We start from the raw sequence: 22,354 nt of genomic DNA on the forward strand, positions 1-22,354 counted from the left end.
GAATCTCGAATAAATCTCATCTTATGCATTACATCTAAGTCAATTTTGTGGTCTAGAGAATCTAATTTTGTCTTTGTCTCGCCAACAGTTGATATACCGAAATTGTGCAATATATGAGTTATCAGGTGGGCATATAGTAGTGCGCCAATATTATGTGCCTAGTTAACAAACTTGAAAGTCATCACAATGTACATTAATTGTAGTTCTAAATCATTAATCTCTGAATGATTTGAGAATTTAGGAATTAAAATATAGATGAGAAAATAATGCAACAACTAATAATTTATGTTGAGATTCCCAACTGAGAGAATATCTTTTTTCTTAGAGAATTCAACCTTTATAATTTATTTCTTACTCACTATCTCTCGTAAAAGAATTTTCTATCGAAATCTTCCTAAGGATATGGTAATCCTAAGCCTAACTAAGCTATGATACTTGCTATCCCTACATAGAAATTTTCAAAAGCACTTAGGTCTAGAGCTATTTCTATTCCCTTAACATAAGAATACAACTTTTTATGCTTAACCACTAAGTTACAAAAGAATACCCTAACTAGTTCTAGGTAATAGTCTCCATAGTCACTATAGAAATCCTTGAAATTTTGATACTTGATTAGTTGTGGAAAGAGGAAGTCGTCAAATTCAAAGGATGGAAGAATACCATACTTTGGAGTGATAAGTTATTTCCCCATAAAATGGTCCATGAATGTCTTCCTCTGTTGGTAGTTTTCCATTAGTCAAGATAGGTCAAGGAGATTAGCCTTTTGTTGTCCTTGTTGACGCACATGATGGTTCCTTCTAGGGGTGGCAATATGGGCTTGGCCCGACGGGCCAGCCCGTTCGGATAGCTATTTTTAGCAGGTCGGGCTGAGGATTTTAGTCCAAAAACCCATATTCAACCCATTTTAGTAGCCCGTTTTTTAGACGGGCCAAGGAGGGTCGGGCCGGGCTGGCCCGGCGGGCCATTGTTAAAAAATAAAAAAAGTTAAGTACTAATAATTAAACAGATAATGTTTGCCAAATCAACCTAGCACACTAGTTTAGCAAAATCTAAACAACTGCAACAATTCCAGTGTCCACATATGACAGGATGCAAAACATATACATTTGAGATTTAAGCCCACATATAATGTTTTCCAATAAAAACTTTCTAAGTCCCTTAACCAGTGTCTTCATGGAATTAGTTAGCAAGACTCTTGAAATAAAATGAAGTATGGATTCAAAATTTTCAGGCTCATAACAACTCTTGAACTCTAAGCTATATTCAACTTTTGATGATCCATTAATGAAGAGGGTGGAAAGAACCTCTGCATCGATGAATCGAACATCCTTTACTTCATACTCAGCAACTTCATTGGCTTCTTCTCCCCTCAGAACAACATAAACATTAGAGACTAAGTCATCCTCAATGTTCTGATAACTGAGTGCAGTTAAATCAATATCTCCATCCGGAAGATATGTTTTTAAGGGAACCGACCCATATGGAAAAACCTGTAACAAAGAAAACTTAACATCAGTGTTACTTATACTGCATTACCTCCTTTAAAGAATCCTATTATCACTACATATTACCAAGATAGTTTACACATCAAATGAGTGGTGAGCACATCAATAAGCACCATTAAATTGGAAGGGGAAAAACGAGCCAGCCCGTCAGCCTACTAGCCCTGCAAAATATGGGTCGGGCTGGCATTTTGAGCCCTTTTAACAACACGGGCCGGGCCGGGCCAGCCCTTATTTTGGCGGGCCAAAGGCGAGCTGGGCCGGCTCACATTGCCACCCCTAGTTCCTTCAACACATATTCTTTGTTCTTGAGGAATATGTCATTGATGAAAACTTAGGGTTTGAAAAGAGGGATTTCTTATTTAGGAAGAAATTGACGAAATTGATTGGATAGGGTTGATCAGAAGTGTAAGAAGGTGAAGTTTTGCAAAATATTTTATTCAAATTGGTAAGATTTGAGTGATTTTGATTAATTTGAGGTTTTGAGCTTGTGGGCAAAGAGAGTGGTTGGGGAAAATTTGATTGAGATGGGAAATTTATATATAGACACAAACAAGTAATCAATTACTTCATTGAGTAATCAGATATTCCATCATACTGCCCAAAAATGTTCTTTATTAGCCCCTAAGTAATCAGTAACTCAATCATACTACATCTCCAACAATCGGTTACTCACTTGGAGAAATTGATTACTCAACCTTACTTGGGAATTTTGAACGAGTCCCACTACCATGTAATAGGTTACTCGGATGGGGTAATCAATTACTCTTCTCTTTTGTGATACTTAACTACTATTATTGCCTAGTAATAGGTTAACCTATATGGATAATCGATTATTTCATTGCCTAAACCCCCAAAACATAGTTTTCTTAATCAAACAAAGATTTAAGTATATAATCACACAATTTGTATCTTATAAAGCAATAAAACATATATAAATGAATGCTTTTACTTTAGGTCATTTTAATCTAATATGTTGAGTTCTCTTCTAATTTTATAAAAGGATTATCTAGGTAAGGTTTTATAGAGATATCTACAAGTTAATCATGGATATCAACAAACTCTAATTTCAAATCATTTTTAAGTACATGGTCCCTTAGGAAATGATACCTCTTATCTATGTGTTTGGTTCTTGATTGCATGACTGGATTCTTGGTTAAGTTGATGGACTAGTGTTGACACGTCTAAGGGGAAGGCAACCAATATCTAGTCCATAGTCACATAATTTTTGTTTGAGCCACGAGAATTATGCACAACAACTACATGCTGCAATATATTATGTCTTAACAATACTTAATGCAACACATGTCTGTGTTTTGCATGACCATGAGATTATGTCATTTCCAAATATGTGACATGTTCCACTAATACTCTTTTATTCAGTTTTGCATCCACAAAATTATGAATCGGAATATTCAACCGAATCACATATGCTTCCCTTTGAGTACCATAAGCCTACATTTGTTGTTTCATTGAGATATTTCATTACTCTCTTAACAACCACTACATGTGATTCCTTATGTTTAGATTAATACCTAACATATAAGCGCACACTAAACATGATATCAACTCTACTTGTAGTAAGATAAAGTAGAGAGTCGATCATACCTTATTACTTGGTCATGTCTGTGGGTTTTCCAGACTCATCTGCATCAATGTATGTACTTGACACAATGGGCATATCTATTGCTTTGCATTCATCCATATCAAATCATTTCAATAGATCATTGTAGTACTTGGATTGATTTACAAAGATGGCATCTCTGGTTTGATTTATTTGAAGACCAAAAAAGTAATTCAACTTTCTCATCATCAACATCTCAAACTCTCCTAGAATCACGTTAGCAAACTCACTACGCAATAATACATTAGTTGATCCAAAAATAATATCATCAATATAAAGTGTATAAACTTGTAGTATGAAAGTGTTTAAAACTTCTAAATATTAGTTCCAAAAGTGTGTAAATTTTTTTGTATGAAAGTGTTCTTCATTTTCAGATGTTAAGGATGTTATTTATATAGTTTAGAAGGGTTCCAAATTCCATTAAATGAGGTACAAGATGTTTGGGAAGGTATTGGTTCATTTGGGTTTGTGTTGGTTGAGTTTCAAATTCGAGACAACATTTCCAGCATATAGTAATCAATTATTGTGTTGTGGTAATCGGTTACTACAATTTACTGTACAACAGAGTGAGCAATTATCTTATAAAGTAATAAGTTATTGGTCCTTTTTCCTTGTCAGGTAACCTGCTACTACGTTTCAAGTAATCTATTACTCTGTTTCAAGTACCTTGTTACATAATATTATAAAATCTTATTTTTTTGGACATTGTAACTCCTTTTCACCCTTTTAAAACTTTGTAAAATATTTTTCAAGAGCTTTATGTGATATCAAAGTACAAATAAATATAAAGGTTAGACTTATACTAGAAATAAAATTAAATTTATCTATGAAATTGTGTTTGCCATACTTCAAGGTCTTTAGCCTTTTTCTTATTTTATTGATGTTGGTGTCTTCATCAAAACCTAGTCAAGGTCAAGGAGAGACTATACTTCACACAAACCATGTGAAGAAATTTTAATGGTCTTGTTGTGGATACCAAGTTAATAGGTGGAAAATAGTTTCTTGTTTGCTTGCATTTTTTGACATGCATCACAAATTCGATCAACATGAAATTTTGTTTTTGGGAAGCTAATCACTAAGCATATTAAGATGATTTACATTTACATGTGAAAACTCTTATACCAAAGCCACATGTTTCATCCTCCTTATATGTCAAACAACTTACATGTTAAAAGGTAATATCATTCAAATCAACCACATACATATTGTTAATTATAACATACAAACTAGATTTTATTATTCATGTTTCTTTTAATCACACAAGTATTTGAGTAAAAAATTACTTTATTTCCTTCCCTTACCTAAAGTTGGTTAATGCTTAAAAAATTATGTTCTAAACCTTCAACATAAATAACGTTTTCAATTAGGGTGTTAGAAGCGTTACCAAATTTATTGACTTCAAGTATTTTAACTTTATTGTTGTCTCTGTATCTAACATGTCCTTTTTTAGATAAAATTCAATAAAATTACCTTTGTTAATAATCATGTGCCTTGAATACCCACTATCAAAATACCAATAATCTTCATGGATCTTGAGGCATACGTACAAAATAAGGTTAATTTGAGGAATTAAGTGCCCAAGTTGTCTTTTGGGTATTTTTTTATTTAGAATTGTGATCTTGTCCCTTCATAATCCTGATATAATTATCAATTTTAAACCAAAACTATTTCCAAAACTCTTTTGGTTTCTAAGCAAAGTATTCAAGTTCCTCTTTTCCATTGTGAAACTAGCAAGATATTTCTTTACATAATTATTTTTTCTCTTCTAAATGCTTGTACTTTTCACAAATTGGACCAACAACCTTTTTGGATTCACATTCACACGTAGAATTTGCATATATAAGATCTAAGGTTTTATTTTAAAGATTTAACTTATTTATCTCAGCTTGAAGTTTACTTAACTTCTTTTCATGCATAAAAAATAACTTTTTTTCTTTTAATATTAGCAAGTTCCATTATTTCTTCATGCATTTCAACATATGTATAAAAAGTTCATCATAAGAAGGAAAGTAATCAAATTTATTGTCACTGACCTCATCATCACTGGATTTGTAGTCAAATTGAGTCATGAGGCATGTTGAGCTTTGCACTTTCTTCATCATCTGATTTACTTGAGCCATTTTCTTCTCCATTACCCCATACTATGTAAGTTATTTTACCTCTCTTTTCATTTTACTTTTTAGGCTTCTTATCTTCATCATTATTGTTGAGGTAATCAGGACTCTTGAACTTCATGTGCCATTACATTCCATATTCATAGCATGTGACCTTGTCTAGAGAAGTATTGTTGCTCCTTCTACTTGAATCATTTTTTGCTTGACTTTGAAATTTCCTAAATCTTCCTTTCTTCTTTACGAATTTTCTCACAATTAGTCATGTTACATTCATTAATCTCGTATGAGTCGGGAACTATCTTCTTTATGTTGCTCTTCAACTTATTTTTCTTTAAACGTAGTGGCTTTTAGAGCAATCCCTTTCTTCTTGTGGTTAGTTTCCTCATGTAGTATGAGACGTCCAAGTTCCATTTCATGTTCCTTTACCTTACCAAACACTATAGCAGGGGACATAGTTGAGAGGTCTTTTGCTTCCATATTTTGGTTAACTTAGGTTGTCAAGTCCTATCAAGACATCTTAATACTTTGTTAGTTAATTCATCATTTTTAAGTACTTTACTTAAATCGATGAGATGATTAACAATATGAGAGAAGAATATTTGTACGGTACTAATATTTTCATTTGGTAACATATAAAACAAATCATATTCATTCATTACTGTATTCATTCTAACACACTTTACTTTACCTGACCCTTATGGGTAACTTGCAAATAGTTATATTTCAATTTAACCAATTATTATTTATCAAGTCCTACCAAAATTCTACACAATACTTACATAATTAAACAAATGTTGCATATGGGTGAGCATGATCCTATCTCCTTACCCGATTTAGCTAGATCTTAATTAGAATCACATATTGCTAGTTCTCATTGGGTCTAGGATTGAATAAGGATTTGTCCCTTACCGTCCCAAGTCGGCTTTTACTTACCACTGGCTTTGTTTATATGTGTTTGTTCACTTGTGTACAAAGTCATGACATCTTCTTAGCCGAAAATAGTTAGTGCCTTTGATTCAACAACATATCTAGTGATACAATATCATCTATTAACAATGTTTTTTAACTACTTTTGCAAATAATTTAGGATGCTATTGTGCAAATGATTTAACATCAAAGTTCTCACATCATTTCGTATGTTATTGATTCTCTAATCTTTTCACCATGTATACATATATTCAAATGTTTTGCAAAATATTTGCATGTATATTATTACATATGTCAAACTAAATACTTAAAAATAAATAATATTGAGAAGACTTTGTTTAAAAGAGAGAAACATGATTTGCATTTAATCGAATCTATAATCGGGTTCAAGTTCAAAAGTTAGTCTGATCGATATTTAGGATTGAATAAGACTTTAAGTCTAGAGTCAAGTACCTGTTTAAAAATTAGTATGATCAATATTTATGGTCGAATAAGAGACAATTTTTACCCATTCATTTTCACCAATAATTTTGAGTAGATGCTATCAAGTATTTTGGGAACTCTAACAATGTAATCTTTGTGGAATGGTTGTCCAGGATTCTATACAACTTTATATAACTCTTATTTAAGATGTTGGCGTGGTATATTAATGAGTATTAGTAGATATTAAGATATACTATATCCTAAGATGAAATAAATAAATAAATAAATATGGTAGGTTGAAAATGAAGATTAATTCATTTAGTTATTGCCTTAATTTGGAAAAAGTGTTAGTTTGACTCCCATAATAAATACGTCTGTAATTGCTGTCAATCAACTATGCATATTATTTGACATGTAGATGAGGTTTGGATTCCAACTCACCTAATTTATTTTTTAAAACAATATTAAATTAAATTGACTTTCTTGATTTTTAAGAGTTGGTTTAAGTAGTAAATACTTTATCTTCTCTATATAATATCTCGAATTTGTGTATTGTGAATGAAATATTTTATCGTTAATATAGTTAGCTACATCATTTATTGATATTTCTATCTCAAAATTGCCTACAACATTTCATTTGATTTGATTTAGAGGGAAAAAATAGAACAAATACAAATATTATATACCAAGGTAAAGTAAATTTAATTTGTGAATGTGAACCATATAGTTTTGGCGACAAGGTAGAACAAATTTGGCATCTCGAGATTCCCTCATCCCACTTTGATGTCACCTTTATATCGACCATAATATATCTGTAAACTCAGAATATAAAACGCACCTCATGTCGCCATTTGTTACATGCACATATCTAAGTTCAGGGCTGGGATTCTCTCCCGTACAGGAGGGTCCAATACTGAAATATGAGGGCTATATTTGATTTTATCATTTATAATATTTTTTGTTTAAAAATATTTTGAAATCTACACCATTCATCCATAATGTAGAGGATCCAATTTCCCAAGTTCATCCTTCACTCTTGTGTGATGTACACGTATATGCTATTTTTAGCACTAGCCTTAGTTGGACTGAGATCTCTGTCCAAAAAATCATATTTATCCTTATCTTTACCTAATAAATTTACACTAAGTAATATAATTTTATTTTTATGATTTTTTTATTTAATTGAATAACATATTTAATTGGTCCGAGACAAAAATGAACACACAAACCACTTAATTTGCCCACAATCTTTCCTTCCTTTACCACTCTGTTTCTAGCAGCAAAAAAATTAAAATAAAAATGGTTAAACGAAGTGAGCTGTTAAGTCTTGACTAACATGTGTGACAAAAAATGTAATATTTGTACAATTCATGACTATTGGCTCAAAGAATTACTCGGAAGCGCAATGGTAGCACCCTCTAAATTTATCCCCTTTCCACTCTTTACACAAAGACCCTCCCCTCATTCACTTATTCCGTTCTAACCAAACCAACCAAAAACATCACCACCACGTTTAACCATAATCAACAATCACCACCCGCCACCGCCACCGCTGCTCCCAGCATCATAATTCCCTAATATCATCTTTCCTTCTCTCTTTTTTGATGCTCAATGTCTAAACCTTATCATTAATGCACATCCTTATTAACTTGATGGAGGTTTGTTTTATTGTTGTATCGTCAGACAAGGAAGATATGAGAGCACCTGATCATTCCTATAAGTGGTCCACAAAAAGGCCACCGTTTTAGATGCGAGACTCATTTAGGTACGCAGTTCGTCATTAATTATATCATTAAGCCCTGAATTTTGTTTACACGACGACATTCAAGGCTAACGAACTGGTACCTATTTTTTTCTTTTCATTTCACAAGGAGAAGAGAAAGAAACACTTCATTATACAATATATGCGTTATTAGTTATATACCAGTTGGATAAAAAATAAAAATACAAGGATACGTCAACTGCGTAATAAATATATTAGGCATATATATAATAACAAGAGGGAGAAGTTGAGCTAGTTTGCATGCTTTTGCGGTAAAAAATAGAATTGAATCTCGATGGAGCATATGAATATGACAACCATTAATGATGCATCAAATGGTGAAAGAGGATTAGTATCAATGATTGGTGGCAGCGGTGGTGAAGGTGGTGGTGGTGGTGGTATTGGTGGTGGTGGGGTGGAAGAGGTGGCTCTTAAGAAGGGTCCTTGGACAACGACAGAGGATGCTATTCTCATAGACTATGTGACAAAGCATGGTGAAGGAAATTGGAATGCGGTGCAAAGGAATACCGGGTTGGCTAGATGTGGCAAGAGTTGTAGGCTCAGATGGGCTAACCATTTGAGACCAAATTTGAAGAAGGGTGCTTTCTCCCCTGAGGAAGAGAAACTCATTGTTGAGCTCCATTCACAGTTTGGCAACAAATGGGCTCGAATGGCTGCTTTGGTATGCATTTCAACAACCACTTTTTCTTCATCTTCTCTCTCTTTCCATCTCTGCTTCTGTTTATAATATCATTCCCAAATACAAACCGGTTCTATCTCTAAGAGTGACACTTGTCATTACCTAGCCACGAACATGATAGAGATTAGTTCTTTATTTATAGGAATAATTTGAGTTTGAATTGACAATTTTATTTCTGTCCTATAGTTACCTGGAAGAACAGACAATGAAATCAAGAACTACTGGAATACAAGGGTGAAGAGACGCCAAAGACAAGGTCTTCCACTATATTCAGATGACCATGATCACCCTACAACACCCACTACACCCACCACAACCACCCCTTCTCCATTTCTCAACCAAACAGGATCAAACACAAACACAGTCACAAAGTTTGATTTTCTTCATCAAAACTATCACCACCACAGTCCACTTTCTCCAACAGCACAACAATCCCATCATCATCATTCTCCTCTATCTTCACCACTCAACCATAGACCACCACCTTCCTACTCCCCTCACCATTTCATGGACCCTGCACCCTCCTATTCCAATCAACAATTGTCCTCAACTGGACCTTCCTCTCTCTCCTTTACCTTCCAGAGACCAACACCAATGCTCGGTAACCCTCTTCGATTCAAGCGATACCGTTCCTCTCCAAACTTCAACCTCCACCATCTCCCTTCCATCACCCCTTACTCCACCTCTGCACCCCCTGATCAGATGGCTGATCTTGGCGCATTCAGGTTCCCACAACAGCACAACTCCAGTTTTTCACCACAGTATTTTCAGACAGAATTGTTAGATTCCAATCGAATGGTTTCGACCCACAATTCAGTTTTCTCAACCAAACTGGAGCTCCCTTCAAACCAATATTCTCAGCCACAAGTGCAGCAAGAGGTTAAGCATGATATAGATTTCAATGATCCTTCTTTGCAAACTAGTAGCGGATTGCTAGGGGATCTTCTTTTTGAAGCTCAGGCAATAGCATCTGGTCAGAACTCAAAGAAACGAAATTATTTGAGCTTAAACGAAGGAAATGATGTGTTTGATGGATACCAAAACTTTGATGACTGGCCTCTTTGCTCTAATTACTGGTCTTCTACTTCAGGTAAATTATTAACAATGCTATTATATGCACCCCATAATTTTTACTACGGTTTTAAACCAGTTAACAATGAAAATTTTTGGTTAACAAGTATTGTTTGGCTAACAATAACTGTTGTTAACCAACATTTTGTCCATAACGAACTTGTATGAAAAAGGTGTTTTGGTGTGCATGTATAGTTTTCCATTATTGTGTTGATTTTTTCATAGATAATTTACTTTGTGCATATTTTCGTATTTTTTTTGTTTGATTATTTCTGTTTGATTTACTGAAGTCCCTTTAATTGCTTATGGATTTGTGTATAGGCCGGATTGGAGAGTCACTGCAAATGAAAATTTGCAATCAGATGATAAATGTTTTCTTCCTTCAGTTCAGTATTATGCTATTAGTTCTGTTTGTTTGTTATACTCTTCATGCTATGTAGTGTTTATTTAAATTTGGTCCTCAACCTATGTCTTTTGGCATCAAATTTAATGCAGTAACCGGATAGCATGCACTAATCATCTCAATTCGGCACTGATAATAATTATAGAATGACTGCATCGCATTTCATTCTGCTGCTAAGGTTATTTGAGACCCAGCTTCAAAATTGATGTTAAAGAAAATTAGAATGATGTTGGTTTTATTTAGCAATTCCTTTTATAGCTTTACACATTCTAAATAAATGTATGGACAGAGGTTGGTCTAATAGTGCAATACCTCGTTAGATATTCAGATAGATCAAAAAATTAAAGGTTTAATTCATCGGAGCAATACTTGTTGGGAGAGGCAGTTATACAATCCCAAGAAGGAGTAGTTCTTTGTCATAAGGTGATGGGATACCATGGTTATACAAAAAATGTGTAGTAGTTGTTTTTTGTACTGCCAAGAATATCCCATTATATTTTTAGGTGATGAACTAATCTCAGGGTCTTACACAACTAGAAGAATACAATATTTTTTGAGAAATAAAAATAATAATATTTATCATTTTTTATTCTTGCAAAATTACATATGCTAGCTATCTGGAAACATAATTACAGTCAGTAGACAGCCTACGTTAGTCTAAGAAAGTCTCCTATTTTTTATATACCATGTGTATTCTTTGCCCCAACTCACTACCTGCATAAGTAAGTAAATAAGTAAGATAGTGTAAAACGGCACTCTAAAATAATCTCTGTCTTCTAACTTTATTTGTTTCTAACCCAAGCCTTTTCTCGCTCATCTTAATCCAACCATTCCATAATTCACGATATTGGTAATGTAAAATAAGACTGATTAAGATATCTATAGAAATATGAAAGAAAGAATGATTCTTTGATTATTTATATTGAGATATATTTTTAATAGCATCGAAAATGAATAAATCAACTTGGTTTTCTTTCTAAAATATGAATATTCGTAGAATATAATTAAAAAATTGTGTTGGGTTTTCTTCATTTTGAAATTTCGTTGTTGTGGTAGTACCGTACTATGATAGAATTTTGTATATGGTTTAATTTTGTAAGGGAGTTCAAAATATTGTTATACTTTTACAAATAAATGTTTGTATATGTGGCTCTTTCACCCTACATTTCTGGTTCCACCAATTTATTATGAAATTTACATGAAGTTTAAGGAAAAAATATATGCACCGATAGTGTAAGAGTTTTTTATATTGTCACTGTATTATTTACCATTCATTTTGTTCAATGATAATTGACTCTTAAGTGAAAGTAATGCAAATGAATGGTGGATAACGCAACAACCGTATAGAAATCTTTACCCATGCATCAATATTACACTCATGAAGTTTTGAGGTTAATCTTATGATTGATTCAATTTGTGTGATCTATGCAGGAGTGAAACGAAAGGAAGAATCACCAGACCTTAGCAAATCCGTGAATGAGGACATGTCAAAATTACTTACAGGAATGCCTTCAACAATGCAGGGTACAGATTGGAACAATAACAGTGCAGCAGAAGTCTCCAATAATGTCCAATCTTCTGGTGTCACCACAGACGACAATTTTGGACTTGACAACAAACCCATAGCTTCCTTGTTTCCTCTCACCAATACAATAAACCATAATGAAAACCAGGGCTACTACTCTTGGGACAATTTACCTGGTCTATGCTGACTTTGGTTTAGATTAAAAATTGGTTTAAAATATTGTACCAAGATTACCTTGGAAGCTATATTAATGTTTATCATTGCTGCATATAATATCTATTGCTATTTGAAATTCTTTCTTTCTATTAATTCAGTGGCGATAAGATAATTTTGGATGGTTTTGTGATAATTTTTATAATGCATTTTTTATATGTTCTTGTTGAGTTATCTTATAGATCCTTATTAGGAATTCTTCACTTTCTGGTAATCTAGGTAATATACTTTTTTTGTTTGTTTTTCTTAACACAATCACGAACCTATGCGGGAGTGTCATGTGACGTTCTACTGGAGGGATGGAATCTGGGAAATATGTCTCCTAATATTACATAGGTTGAGTCTGGGAGTGCCTGAGCGGTGCCACCCAAGCAGCTAGGCGAGCTGGACCCAACGATCAACTTGACTTGGCCACCAAGCAATGATAGCATCATGCATGACCTCACTTGACAAGGTCTCTAAGCACTTTTCAGAATAGCCCACAATAGCCTGATCAAGTAGCTTACAAGTAGCTTTGGTGAGTCAACAACAAGCAACTGACTAAGCTACTTGGCTAAGGACCAAACTCATGCTGAAGGGTTTAACTATATGGTATACTTTTCAAAACAATGCTAAGGACCGATAAAATGAGTACCCACAAAACCATACAATTTCACCGTGCATACAAAACCAAAATTGTAATAAACATAATTTCTCATTAAAAAAATTGAAAATGGCAACAAAAAAACATGTGGAGCAGGACAGCTTTAAATTGGATTACAAGTAATAAGAATAGAAATGCATTCACCAATTCATATTCTCATCTAGAAGAAGGGTATGCTTTCCAATAAGACATACATGTTGATTTATATCACATACATCACTTGGGCTCTTTTGGAAAATGCAGCTTGATAAGTGCAGGAAGTTCTGTTAACTCAACCTGAGGTTTCCCCAACAATATACTTCTCAACTTTTCATCACAGTTGACAACATTTTTGTTGTTCGAATCCTACTCAATCAAACAAAGATCATCTTTTAGTAAAACTATGAATACCAATACACATCCAATCATCATGATAACATATATAAGTTAAGCAGACAACACATAACATGATACATGCATTTTACAATACTTTTGTATAACTTCAAAAATTAAAGAGATAAAATGATCATATCACAAGTCACGACTGAAAAACGTCAAGTATTTGGGTTTCATATGCAAAACCCCATTCTAATATTTATTGTTCTTTACTACATAATTGTGTCATTATCATTCCTCAAAGAAGACTAAGCAAATAATAATTAGAGAGTAAAGGACCATTTTCAAACCCAGAACTTGTAAAGCACTTATCATATTAGTCCCTCTTTTTATAAAATTATCACTTCAGTCCCTGAAATTATATATATAGTCATGTTAAAATAACACAAGAGAACAACCAAGCTATTTGCCACTTAGTAGGGTTCACTACATGAAATCATGAATGAAGCCACACCATAATGTCCCATCGTAAAACATTGTAAGAAATATAAAATGAACTAGATAGAAAAGAGAGAGTAGAGAGAAAAGGTGAAACTGATTTTATTTCAACAGAAGAATGAAAGGAACCTCACTATATATATAGAGGTTCTGGAATAAAGCAAAGTGACTTACCATAGAACGTAGCAAAGTAACTAACAATAGAAGGTAACTTGTTGAACATGTTACCTTCACTACTAGCTGATGAAAACAGTGACAATTGGCAGTATAACTGTCAGAGGGAGTTACTAGTGACAGTTGTCACTGGTAAGTAACTAACCGAACTCTAAACTATATCTCTTAGTTCTTATTTTCTAATATACCCCCTTGAAACTGAGGGTAGTTGTTTAGTGATGCTAAACAACTACTTTGAGCTGTCTTCTAAGAGATAAGAATCTAGAAGTAGGTTAAAGGCTTTGTGAGTGCATTTGTTGTCCGAAATTCAGATGGAATGTGCTTCACTTGTAAAGTCTTTGCTTGGATTCTATCCATGACAAATAAAAGATCAAACTCAATATGCTTTGTTCTATAATGGAGAACAAGATTATGAGCCATAGCAACAGTACTAAAATTATCACACAAAATAAGAGGAGCTTGATGAGGAATTTTGAGTTTTTACAATATGGACTCAACCCAAACCATTTCTTGAGAAGCCAATGCCAGACTCTTAAACTCGGCCTTTGTTCTAGACCTAGAAACTATTTCTTGTTTGTTGGACCACCAAGTAACAATGTTTGGTCAAACAAACAGGCACCTGAAATTGACTTCCTATCATCAGGATTAGTGGCCCACTGGCCCAATCAGCATCACATAATGCTGTTAGAGAAAAGGGAAGGGATAGTGATGCCAAAAGTAGCAGTCCCTTGTAGGTACCTAAGAATCCTCTTAATTGCAACCCAATGTTGTTCCAAGGGGTTGCTCCCTTGTTCACACTATAGCCTAAGTCAGGTCTAGTTATTGTAGCATACTGGAATGCACCTACTTCAAACCTATATAAGGAAGGATTATCAAATAGACCAGAACCATCCTTGGTTAATTTGCAACCATTGGCCATAGGAGTTGAGCGAGGTTGTGCAGAATCCATATTAGCCTTTTTGAGTAGATCCCTAATATATTTTGTTTGAAGAAGAAAGAGGGAACCATCAAGTTGATGTTTTACTTCTATACCCAAAAAATAGTCCAAAGAACCCAACTTCTTAAGAGCAAAGGCAGTCTTAGGTCTATCAATTAGATGATGAACCATAGAAATAGAAGAACCAGTGATGATGATATCATCAACATAAACCAGAACAAATAACTTGTTGGCAAAACCAAGGAGGAAAAAAAGGGAATTATTGCACTTGCTATTCTAAAACCCCAACTGTATGAGAGTGCCTTTGGGCCTTCAAACCATTATCTAGGGGCTTGTTTTAACTCATACAAAGCCTTGTGTAGTTTGCACACTCTGTTCGTCACCAATGTGAAAACCAGTTGGATGAGTCATATAAACGTTTTCATGTAGAATGGCATTAAGAAAAGAATTGTTCACATCTAGTTGTTGAATTAAATATTTATGAGTCATAGCTAGAGTAAGAAGAACCCTAATGGTAATGGGTTCAACAACAGAAGAAAATGTTTCATTGTAATCCACTCCTTGTTGTTGACGAAAGCCCTTGGCCACCAACCTAGCTTTATATATATTGATAGAGCCATTAGGATTCTCTTTAACTCTAAAGACCCATTTGCAGCCAATAGCCTTCTTATTTGAAGGAAGAGGAACTAAAGACAAGGTGCCAAGTTTGAGGAGCGCATCATACTCTTCCTACATAGCTTTTTTGCAAACAAGAATGAGATCCTCTTTCATAGTAGAAGGTTCAACATGGGCTATAAGTAGTCTGGAAACTCTTGGTATGATGGACTTGTCAACATGAGAAGGATTTAATAGGTAAGGAAGTGGACACAAGAGGAGAAGGATTACCACAAGAGGAAGAAGAATAAGGTGTAGTGTTTGTACTGCTAGAAGGTGAAGGATTAGATTGAGAGTGATTACTAGGTTGAGAAGAAGGAGACTAATGAACTAGAGGAGGATACAAGTGATCAAAATTAGGAGTAGAAGAGGGTAGAGGATGATATTGAATAGAGGATGCATAAGGGAATACATAGTCATTGAAGGTGACATCCTTTGAAATGTATAACCTACCATCTTTAGATAAGCACTCGTAATCCTTAAGAGTAGTAGAATACCCTAACAAAATACACTCAGCAGACCTATATTCAAGCTTATGATTGTTGTAAGGTCTTAGTAAGGAAAAACAAGCACAACCTAAGACCCTGAGAGTGGTATAGTCAGGAATTATACCAAATAGCAAAAAATGAGGTAAGTTATCATCAAGTGTTGCAGAGAGTAGCCTATTAATCAGGAACACTACAGTTGTGAAGGCATATTCCCAAAAGGTTAGGGGTAAACAAGCATGAGCTAGTAAAGTTAGCCATGTTTCAAGAATGTGCCTATGTTTTCTCTCAATTGTATCATGTTGATGATGGGTATGAGGACAAGATAGCCTATGAGAAATCCCAAGAGAGGATAGGAAATCAGTGAAGGGTCAAAACTCACCACCCCAATCACTTTGGGCAGCCTTAAGAACTTCATTAAATTGTGTGTGAATTAGTTTAATAAAATGTTTAAACAATGTGATGGTTTCTGATTTTTGTTTCAGAAGGTAGATCCAAGTATGTTTAGTTTGTGTATCAACTATAGAAAAAGAGTATCTAAAACGAGATTCAGAATATACTGGGGCGGGTCCCCAGAGATCTTGATAGAACAAATAAAAGGCAGTAGCATACACACACTATAAGAAGCACGAGAATGAATTTTGTGAGCTTTACCATAACAACATGCAGTACAAAAGTCTAAAACGGTTTTATTTGAGTGAGGGATGTTACAATGATGTAGAATATTATTTACAATTGCTTCATGAGCATGGCCTAGTCAACAATGCCATAGAAAGTAAGGTGAACAAATGCTAGAACTAGGAATAGTAATGACATTAGCTACTACATTAGGTTTGATATTTATTTTACTTTTTAGTATCTCTATTTTTAATTATCTAGTGGCCTTATGATGTTATGAGACATTGATACTTAATGATTTTTATTAAACATTATGTTACTGTTTGATTTTTGTTTTATTGTATTATTATTTTATTTTTTCTATTATGTTATATTATTTATTTATTTTTTGCCAACCGCCATGATGATGTCCACTATTTACTTGCAACGCCATCTGCAATGCTATGATGGCTGAATTTTGGCAACCGCCATGGGCCGCCATCCACCATGGACAACACTGGGTATAGGAATGACAAGAATTTGGATAGTATGCTAGACAATAGGAATGTGAGTAAATTTTGTATTGAAAGGATTGCCTAGAAGTAAGAGGATTATAGTGGAAATCGGGCCTGAGCATTCTAGACATAGACCCATAAGGAGTAGCAGGATGATATGGTGAACTATTATGCGTAAAGCCAAAGGGATAAGCTTAGTAGAACACTAGATTACTAGTTGTAGGATCATATGGTGCATAATAGCACAATGCCAGGTTATGACTAGGGCGGTTAAATTAAGCACCACATGCACCATCATACATAGGGCGCGGCAACGAATCGAATTGAGCACGAGAATGCGACTTAGTATGTGGGAATTTGGAAGAGACATAGAATTAGACACTAAAATAGGAGATTGATTAGGTGGTGGAACAAATGCCATATTAGTATACAAGGCATCAGAAATTGTCTTGTGACGATTTTTAATAAGATGTGACTCAAATGTTAGGAGAAACTTGTCTAAATCATTAATGGAAGGAGGATCACGTTGGCTCTCAACGGAAGTGATAACTAATTGGAACTTAATAGAAATGAAGGAATCATTTATGACCTTAATTTTGGAAAAATACTCAAAAATAGGACCCGATCCTTGAGAAATTGTGCAAAGTAGGGCTCTCAATTGGCAACTCCTACCATTGGTGTGTGCTTTACAGTATGCATGAAGTTATTGCCATAACTGCCAAGAATGCAAGCAACCAACAACCCTAGGTTATAGAGACTCGGAAATGGAATTTAACAACCAAGAAACGATAGTTTGATCTTGTTCCACCTCCTAGTAATAATAGCCAAGATTCACACAATTGTGCAGCTATAATAGCCAGGATTCGGAGAGAAACATAACAGGAATTTCTGGATTTTGAACAATTCTCATGGCTCTATTAGCTCTCAACACAACAAGCATAAACTGACTCCATGTGAGGTAGTTTTAGTCAGTTAGCTTTGTGGTTGGAAGTGGAAGATACAAGGTAGGAGCAAGAGATTGAAGAGGAGCAGAAGCAGAATGAGTATATGGTGAAGAAAGAGAAGTAGGTACAGCAGGGTCATTAGCATTGGCCATGAAGGCAATTGATACCATGTAAGAAATGTAAAAATGAACTAGACAGAAAAGAGAGAGTAGAGAAAAAGATGAAACTGATTTTATTTCAAGAGAAGAATGAATTCTCATTAATTATACAAAGAAGGAACCTCACGAGAGGTTCTGGAATAAAGCAAAGTGACTTACAATAGAAAGTAGCAAAGTAACTAACAATAGAAGGTAACTTGTTGAACAGGTTACCTTCACTACTAGTTGATGAAAACAGTGATAGATAGCACTATAACTGATGAAAATAGTAACTAACTAACCTAACTCTAAAACTATATCTCTTAGTTCTTATTCTCTAATAAACATGTCCATAGATAAATGATTTGAATCTAAATCTTTCTTAATTGTTTTGCTTATTATTATTCGTGTTTCCCATGCCTCTTACTATTAGGCTACCCTCCATTTTATCTACTTCAGTACTTTCCACACATTCACATAAGAAAAGATTTTACCATCTTTTTTATAATAGTTGTTACCTCAACATTTCATCTAAGAACTTTTTCATCTCTATTACATTAAATGAATTCTCTTCATCTTTTGTTGGCTTTACAGCCTAGCATTCAGTTAAACTAGTCTCATACATCTTAGATCTTATATGTGCCGTAAAGTTTTCCATTTTAAGCTAGAACAATTTTAATTCAGCTTATTTCCCTTCAGGAACTACAACTATAATCTAAAAAACATGAACTAATATACTTGGTGCTTATAATTTCCCAAACTGAAAGAGCAATTTACTCAATAATTAGATACATGGTTCCAAAGAATTATTTAAAAAGTTGAAAATGTAAAATATAATATTTAAAATAAAATAAAAAAGTAATAACCTGAAGATTATTGGTTTTAATGTAGGACCAAACGCGCATGAAACAGCCCAAACGAGAAATCTGAGATTGACCAACGAAATCTCTAAGAGTAGATGGAAGGTTGACAAGGTCAATCAAGTTGGCAAGCTTCTTTGGATTATCAGTGATTGCTTTCTTCATTCGCCGAGGAAGCATTGTTATTCTGTAATTTCCATTGCAGTTCTTCAAATAAGTTATTTAACCAACAAATTAAAATGCAGCAAACAAATAGTTCAGGAAACTGTACCTTTAAGTAGTATTTACTCCTTTTTTCCTCTTTTGGTGGTTCAAGCACGATAAGCAGAAACTTGAATAAAACGGAACCCTAACATAGAGAAATAGGTTTTTTATATTTAGATTTTACTTAAATATAATGGCAAATTATACTCTGTCCCCTTCGTTTTGACGTGATTGATGTAATTAGACCGACGACCTATCTTCCACTCCACTACTAAATGTTAAGTGTGTTTTTTCATAAGATTTATTATGATTGATAGGTTTAAACTTAATTAAGAATTTGAAAATCAATAGTATTGTGATAAATATGATATTCAATATGTTATTAATATGCAGTCTTTCTATTTCACATATTAATTCTACTCTTTGTAGTGTGATTGAAAGATTTAAGTTAAGTTATTTTACACAAATTTAACCACTCTATTTTAATGTTGACCCCTAGATAGGATTGATGTGGAAACAATACTCGTATGTATTGAGCCTGAACATGATAGGTATGCAAAAAATACTTCTCTATAATGTAAGATTAATTATAGTGGAAACTTGAAGTTTTCAAGAGAATGGACATATTCCATGAATGGGTGAACTAGTATATAATGTGAAGAATATCTGACTCTTTGATATTGGTTAGATTTTAATGAAGACACAACAACAAAAAGAAGAAAAACAATTGAAGACATGAAGCATAGAAAGCAAACATCTCAAGTGGATAAGATCTTATAGCTTTCAAAATCAACTTACATGTTTTTATTGTCGCAGCATAGGCCATACACCTATATGCTATATTAGAAAAGTTGGTATTCCAAATGGCCAATATGTCTGGGTTGAGAAATGTATTAACCTTATAGGACCCAAATCATATTGGGTACCTAATAAAAAAATTAATGTTTTGTAGGAGTGCGTGTAGGCCATGAGAGAAATGTGTTATCTTAATAGCGACTACTCTAAGCATGTGTTGGGCGACAAGTCAAAATTCTTTGTCCTTACTCCAAGAGGCAAGGGATTCATCACCTATGGAGACAATAACAAAGGAAGAATTCTTGGAGTTTGTCTAGTTGGAAAGCCACCTTGTACAACTATTGAAGGATTAATTTATGTTGAATGTCTTAAGTATAACCTTATAAGTATCAGTTAACTACGTGATAAAGGCTTCAGCATGGTTTTCAACTCCGGAAATATATTGAAGATAAGGTAAGTCGTGATGCTAAACTTATAAAAAATATAATTAACAACATTTATATGATTTCTCTAAATGATATTTCCTTTAAAATAAAATATTTAGTAGTTAACAATGATGACGCGTGACTTTGGGCAAACATTCAAATGGATCATTTGAATAAATTAATTAAAAATGAACCAATTGTTGGTTTGCCCAAGATAAAATATGTTAAAGACAATTTATGTGATGCATGTCAAAAGGGCAAATAAACAAGATTGGTTTTTAAGCCTAAGAATATAGTTTCTACTGATAGGTCATTACAATTGTTACATATAGATGTGAGCACTCAATTCCCAGGGTGTCTTTTACATAGTCACTTAATACACATTTCTCTTTGGTATGTGTATGGATACACAGTATGTTACCCCTGTCAAATACTGGTACATTACGGTATACTCTGTAGGGATTCAACAGCTCTCTGCACAATCATTTCTAGTACAACTTTTTATAGGTTTGAATCAACTTTGGCTTCACCCTAATAGAAACGCCCTAACATCAAAATTATTTGTTGTTTGTTGTAACTCTTTCACGCAGGTAGAGTGCATATCACCAATTACTCTTTTTTCTTTGTTCTTTCTTTAACTTAAACTATATGTGAAAATCTGGTTCGCTAATTATAGAGAACCAATTCGCAAAAAAAATCACGAATTGGTACACAAGAACCAATTCTCAAAAAAATCACGAATTGGTACGCAAGAACCAATTCATGGTTCTCTACTAAAATGAGAGAATTGTGTTTCAATGGTCAAAATCCACCTAGTAGGATTAAAGCTGGATTGTTACTGTTGTAAACAAAACAAAATTCCAGAATGAATAGCATGATTTATTCAAATTTAGTGCTGCTATCAGCAGTAGAGATTGAATAGAGAATGAGGGGAGGGCATGAGGAGTTACTGAGTTAAATGGCTTGACCCACGTAAATTTGAGTTTGGCTCCTCTCCAACGCATAGGTTAGATTCCGACACATCGCAAAAATAAAAATTCAAGGGTTCAAATTTTAATTTTTTAAATTAATTATTTTAAAAAACTGTCTCCCTCACATTCCCAGTACTAGATAGGAATCCATTTCCGTAAATTTATTTACAACAACAAAAAACTGATAAAGAGTAAGCCAGCCACATGGAAGAAATCCATATCCTAGTTAAAGCATTCATACAAGCATGTAATACTCGAGTTCAATGGAGTCACTAGCTTCACATCAAATGCATCAACTCGGTAAACTATTACAACATGCTGAAAGTAATCCAATTGCAGTACATATATATCATGTGTAACAATAATTTATTCCCCACTTTCAGAGAACAACGAAACATGAGCAATGAGTTTTTGGTTTGACCTAACTACTGATTTCCACATGCATTCAAATTTACCATTCTCAGAGAGTTTAACATGTCATAGAGTATTGGAGTTCCCTTTCCAATGAACCAGCCAATTAATTGATTGTTTTTAAAATTCAGGGGTTGAATTGAGAATTACTATCCGGAACAACAAAAATTGGAACAATAATTTGGAAAGGGGAATTGAGAAAAAGAGGAAAAAATGTAAGGAAGAGAGTTCTCTTACCTGAGCGACCAAAACTTCCGAAAGGGGGACGAGGATGAGTACAAGATCAATTTTACGAGCTGCGAGGCGACACTTTGAGAAAGGTTTGGGGGATTCTGAAACTTAGAGAACACTTTGGGCGATTCTGAAACTTTGAGCAAAGGGGAACAGTTTGAAGAGTTGATGAGAGTTGCACAGCGAGGGTTTTGAACAGCTGATAGGTGTGAGGGTTTATCCATATAGCTTTTTTCTTAATTAATAATGGGTGATAGAGAATTATTTATATTTTAGAGTAAATTAGAGTGACAC

The 22,354-nt window shown here is 34.0% G+C and overlaps 2 protein-coding genes across 2 annotated transcripts; one reads left to right on the top strand and one right to left on the bottom strand.

Moving 5' to 3' along the window:
* Positions 7,931 to 12,393, top strand: LOC109345913 (transcription factor MYB86-like). Its single transcript, XM_019585189.1, has 3 exons — positions 7,931 to 9,034; positions 9,239 to 10,142; positions 11,958 to 12,393. Exons 1-3 carry the CDS (start codon positions 8,648 to 8,650, stop codon positions 12,236 to 12,238), a joined length of 1,572 nt encoding a protein of 523 aa, XP_019440734.1. The 5' UTR covers positions 7,931 to 8,647; the 3' UTR covers positions 12,239 to 12,393.
* Positions 12,943 to 22,232, bottom strand: LOC109345914 (upstream activation factor subunit UAF30). Its single transcript, XM_019585190.1, has 4 exons — positions 22,067 to 22,232; positions 19,295 to 19,372; positions 19,030 to 19,210; positions 12,943 to 13,252 (listed from the first exon to the last, which is right to left on the bottom strand). The coding sequence occupies exons 3-4, from the start codon at positions 19,201 to 19,203 to the stop codon at positions 13,124 to 13,126; spliced, it is 303 nt and encodes a 100-aa protein (XP_019440735.1). The 5' UTR covers positions 19,204 to 19,210; positions 19,295 to 19,372; positions 22,067 to 22,232; the 3' UTR covers positions 12,943 to 13,123.

The sequence above is a fragment of the Lupinus angustifolius genome, chromosome LG04, assembly GCF_001865875.1.
Source record: "Lupinus angustifolius cultivar Tanjil chromosome LG04, LupAngTanjil_v1.0, whole genome shotgun sequence".
NCBI classification, from domain to species: domain Eukaryota; kingdom Viridiplantae; phylum Streptophyta; class Magnoliopsida; order Fabales; family Fabaceae; genus Lupinus; species Lupinus angustifolius.

Coding starts and splice junctions, on each gene's coding strand:
- LOC109345913 (XM_019585189.1), top strand. CDS start 8,648: ATGGAGCATATGAATATGACAACCATTAATGATGCATCAAATGGTGAA. Junction 9,035..9,238: donor GGGCTCGAATGGCTGCTTTG/GTATGCATTTCA, acceptor TCTGTCCTATAG/TTACCTGGAAGAACAGACAA. Junction 10,143..11,957: donor TTACTGGTCTTCTACTTCAG/GTAAATTATTAA, acceptor TGATCTATGCAG/GAGTGAAACGAAAGGAAGAA.
- LOC109345914 (XM_019585190.1), bottom strand. CDS start 19,203: ATGCTTCCTCGGCGAATGAAGAAAGCAATCACTGATAATCCAAAGAAG. Junction 13,253..19,029: donor TTAAAACCAATAATCTTCAG/GTTATTACTTTT, acceptor TTGATTGAGTAG/GATTCGAACAACAAAAATGT.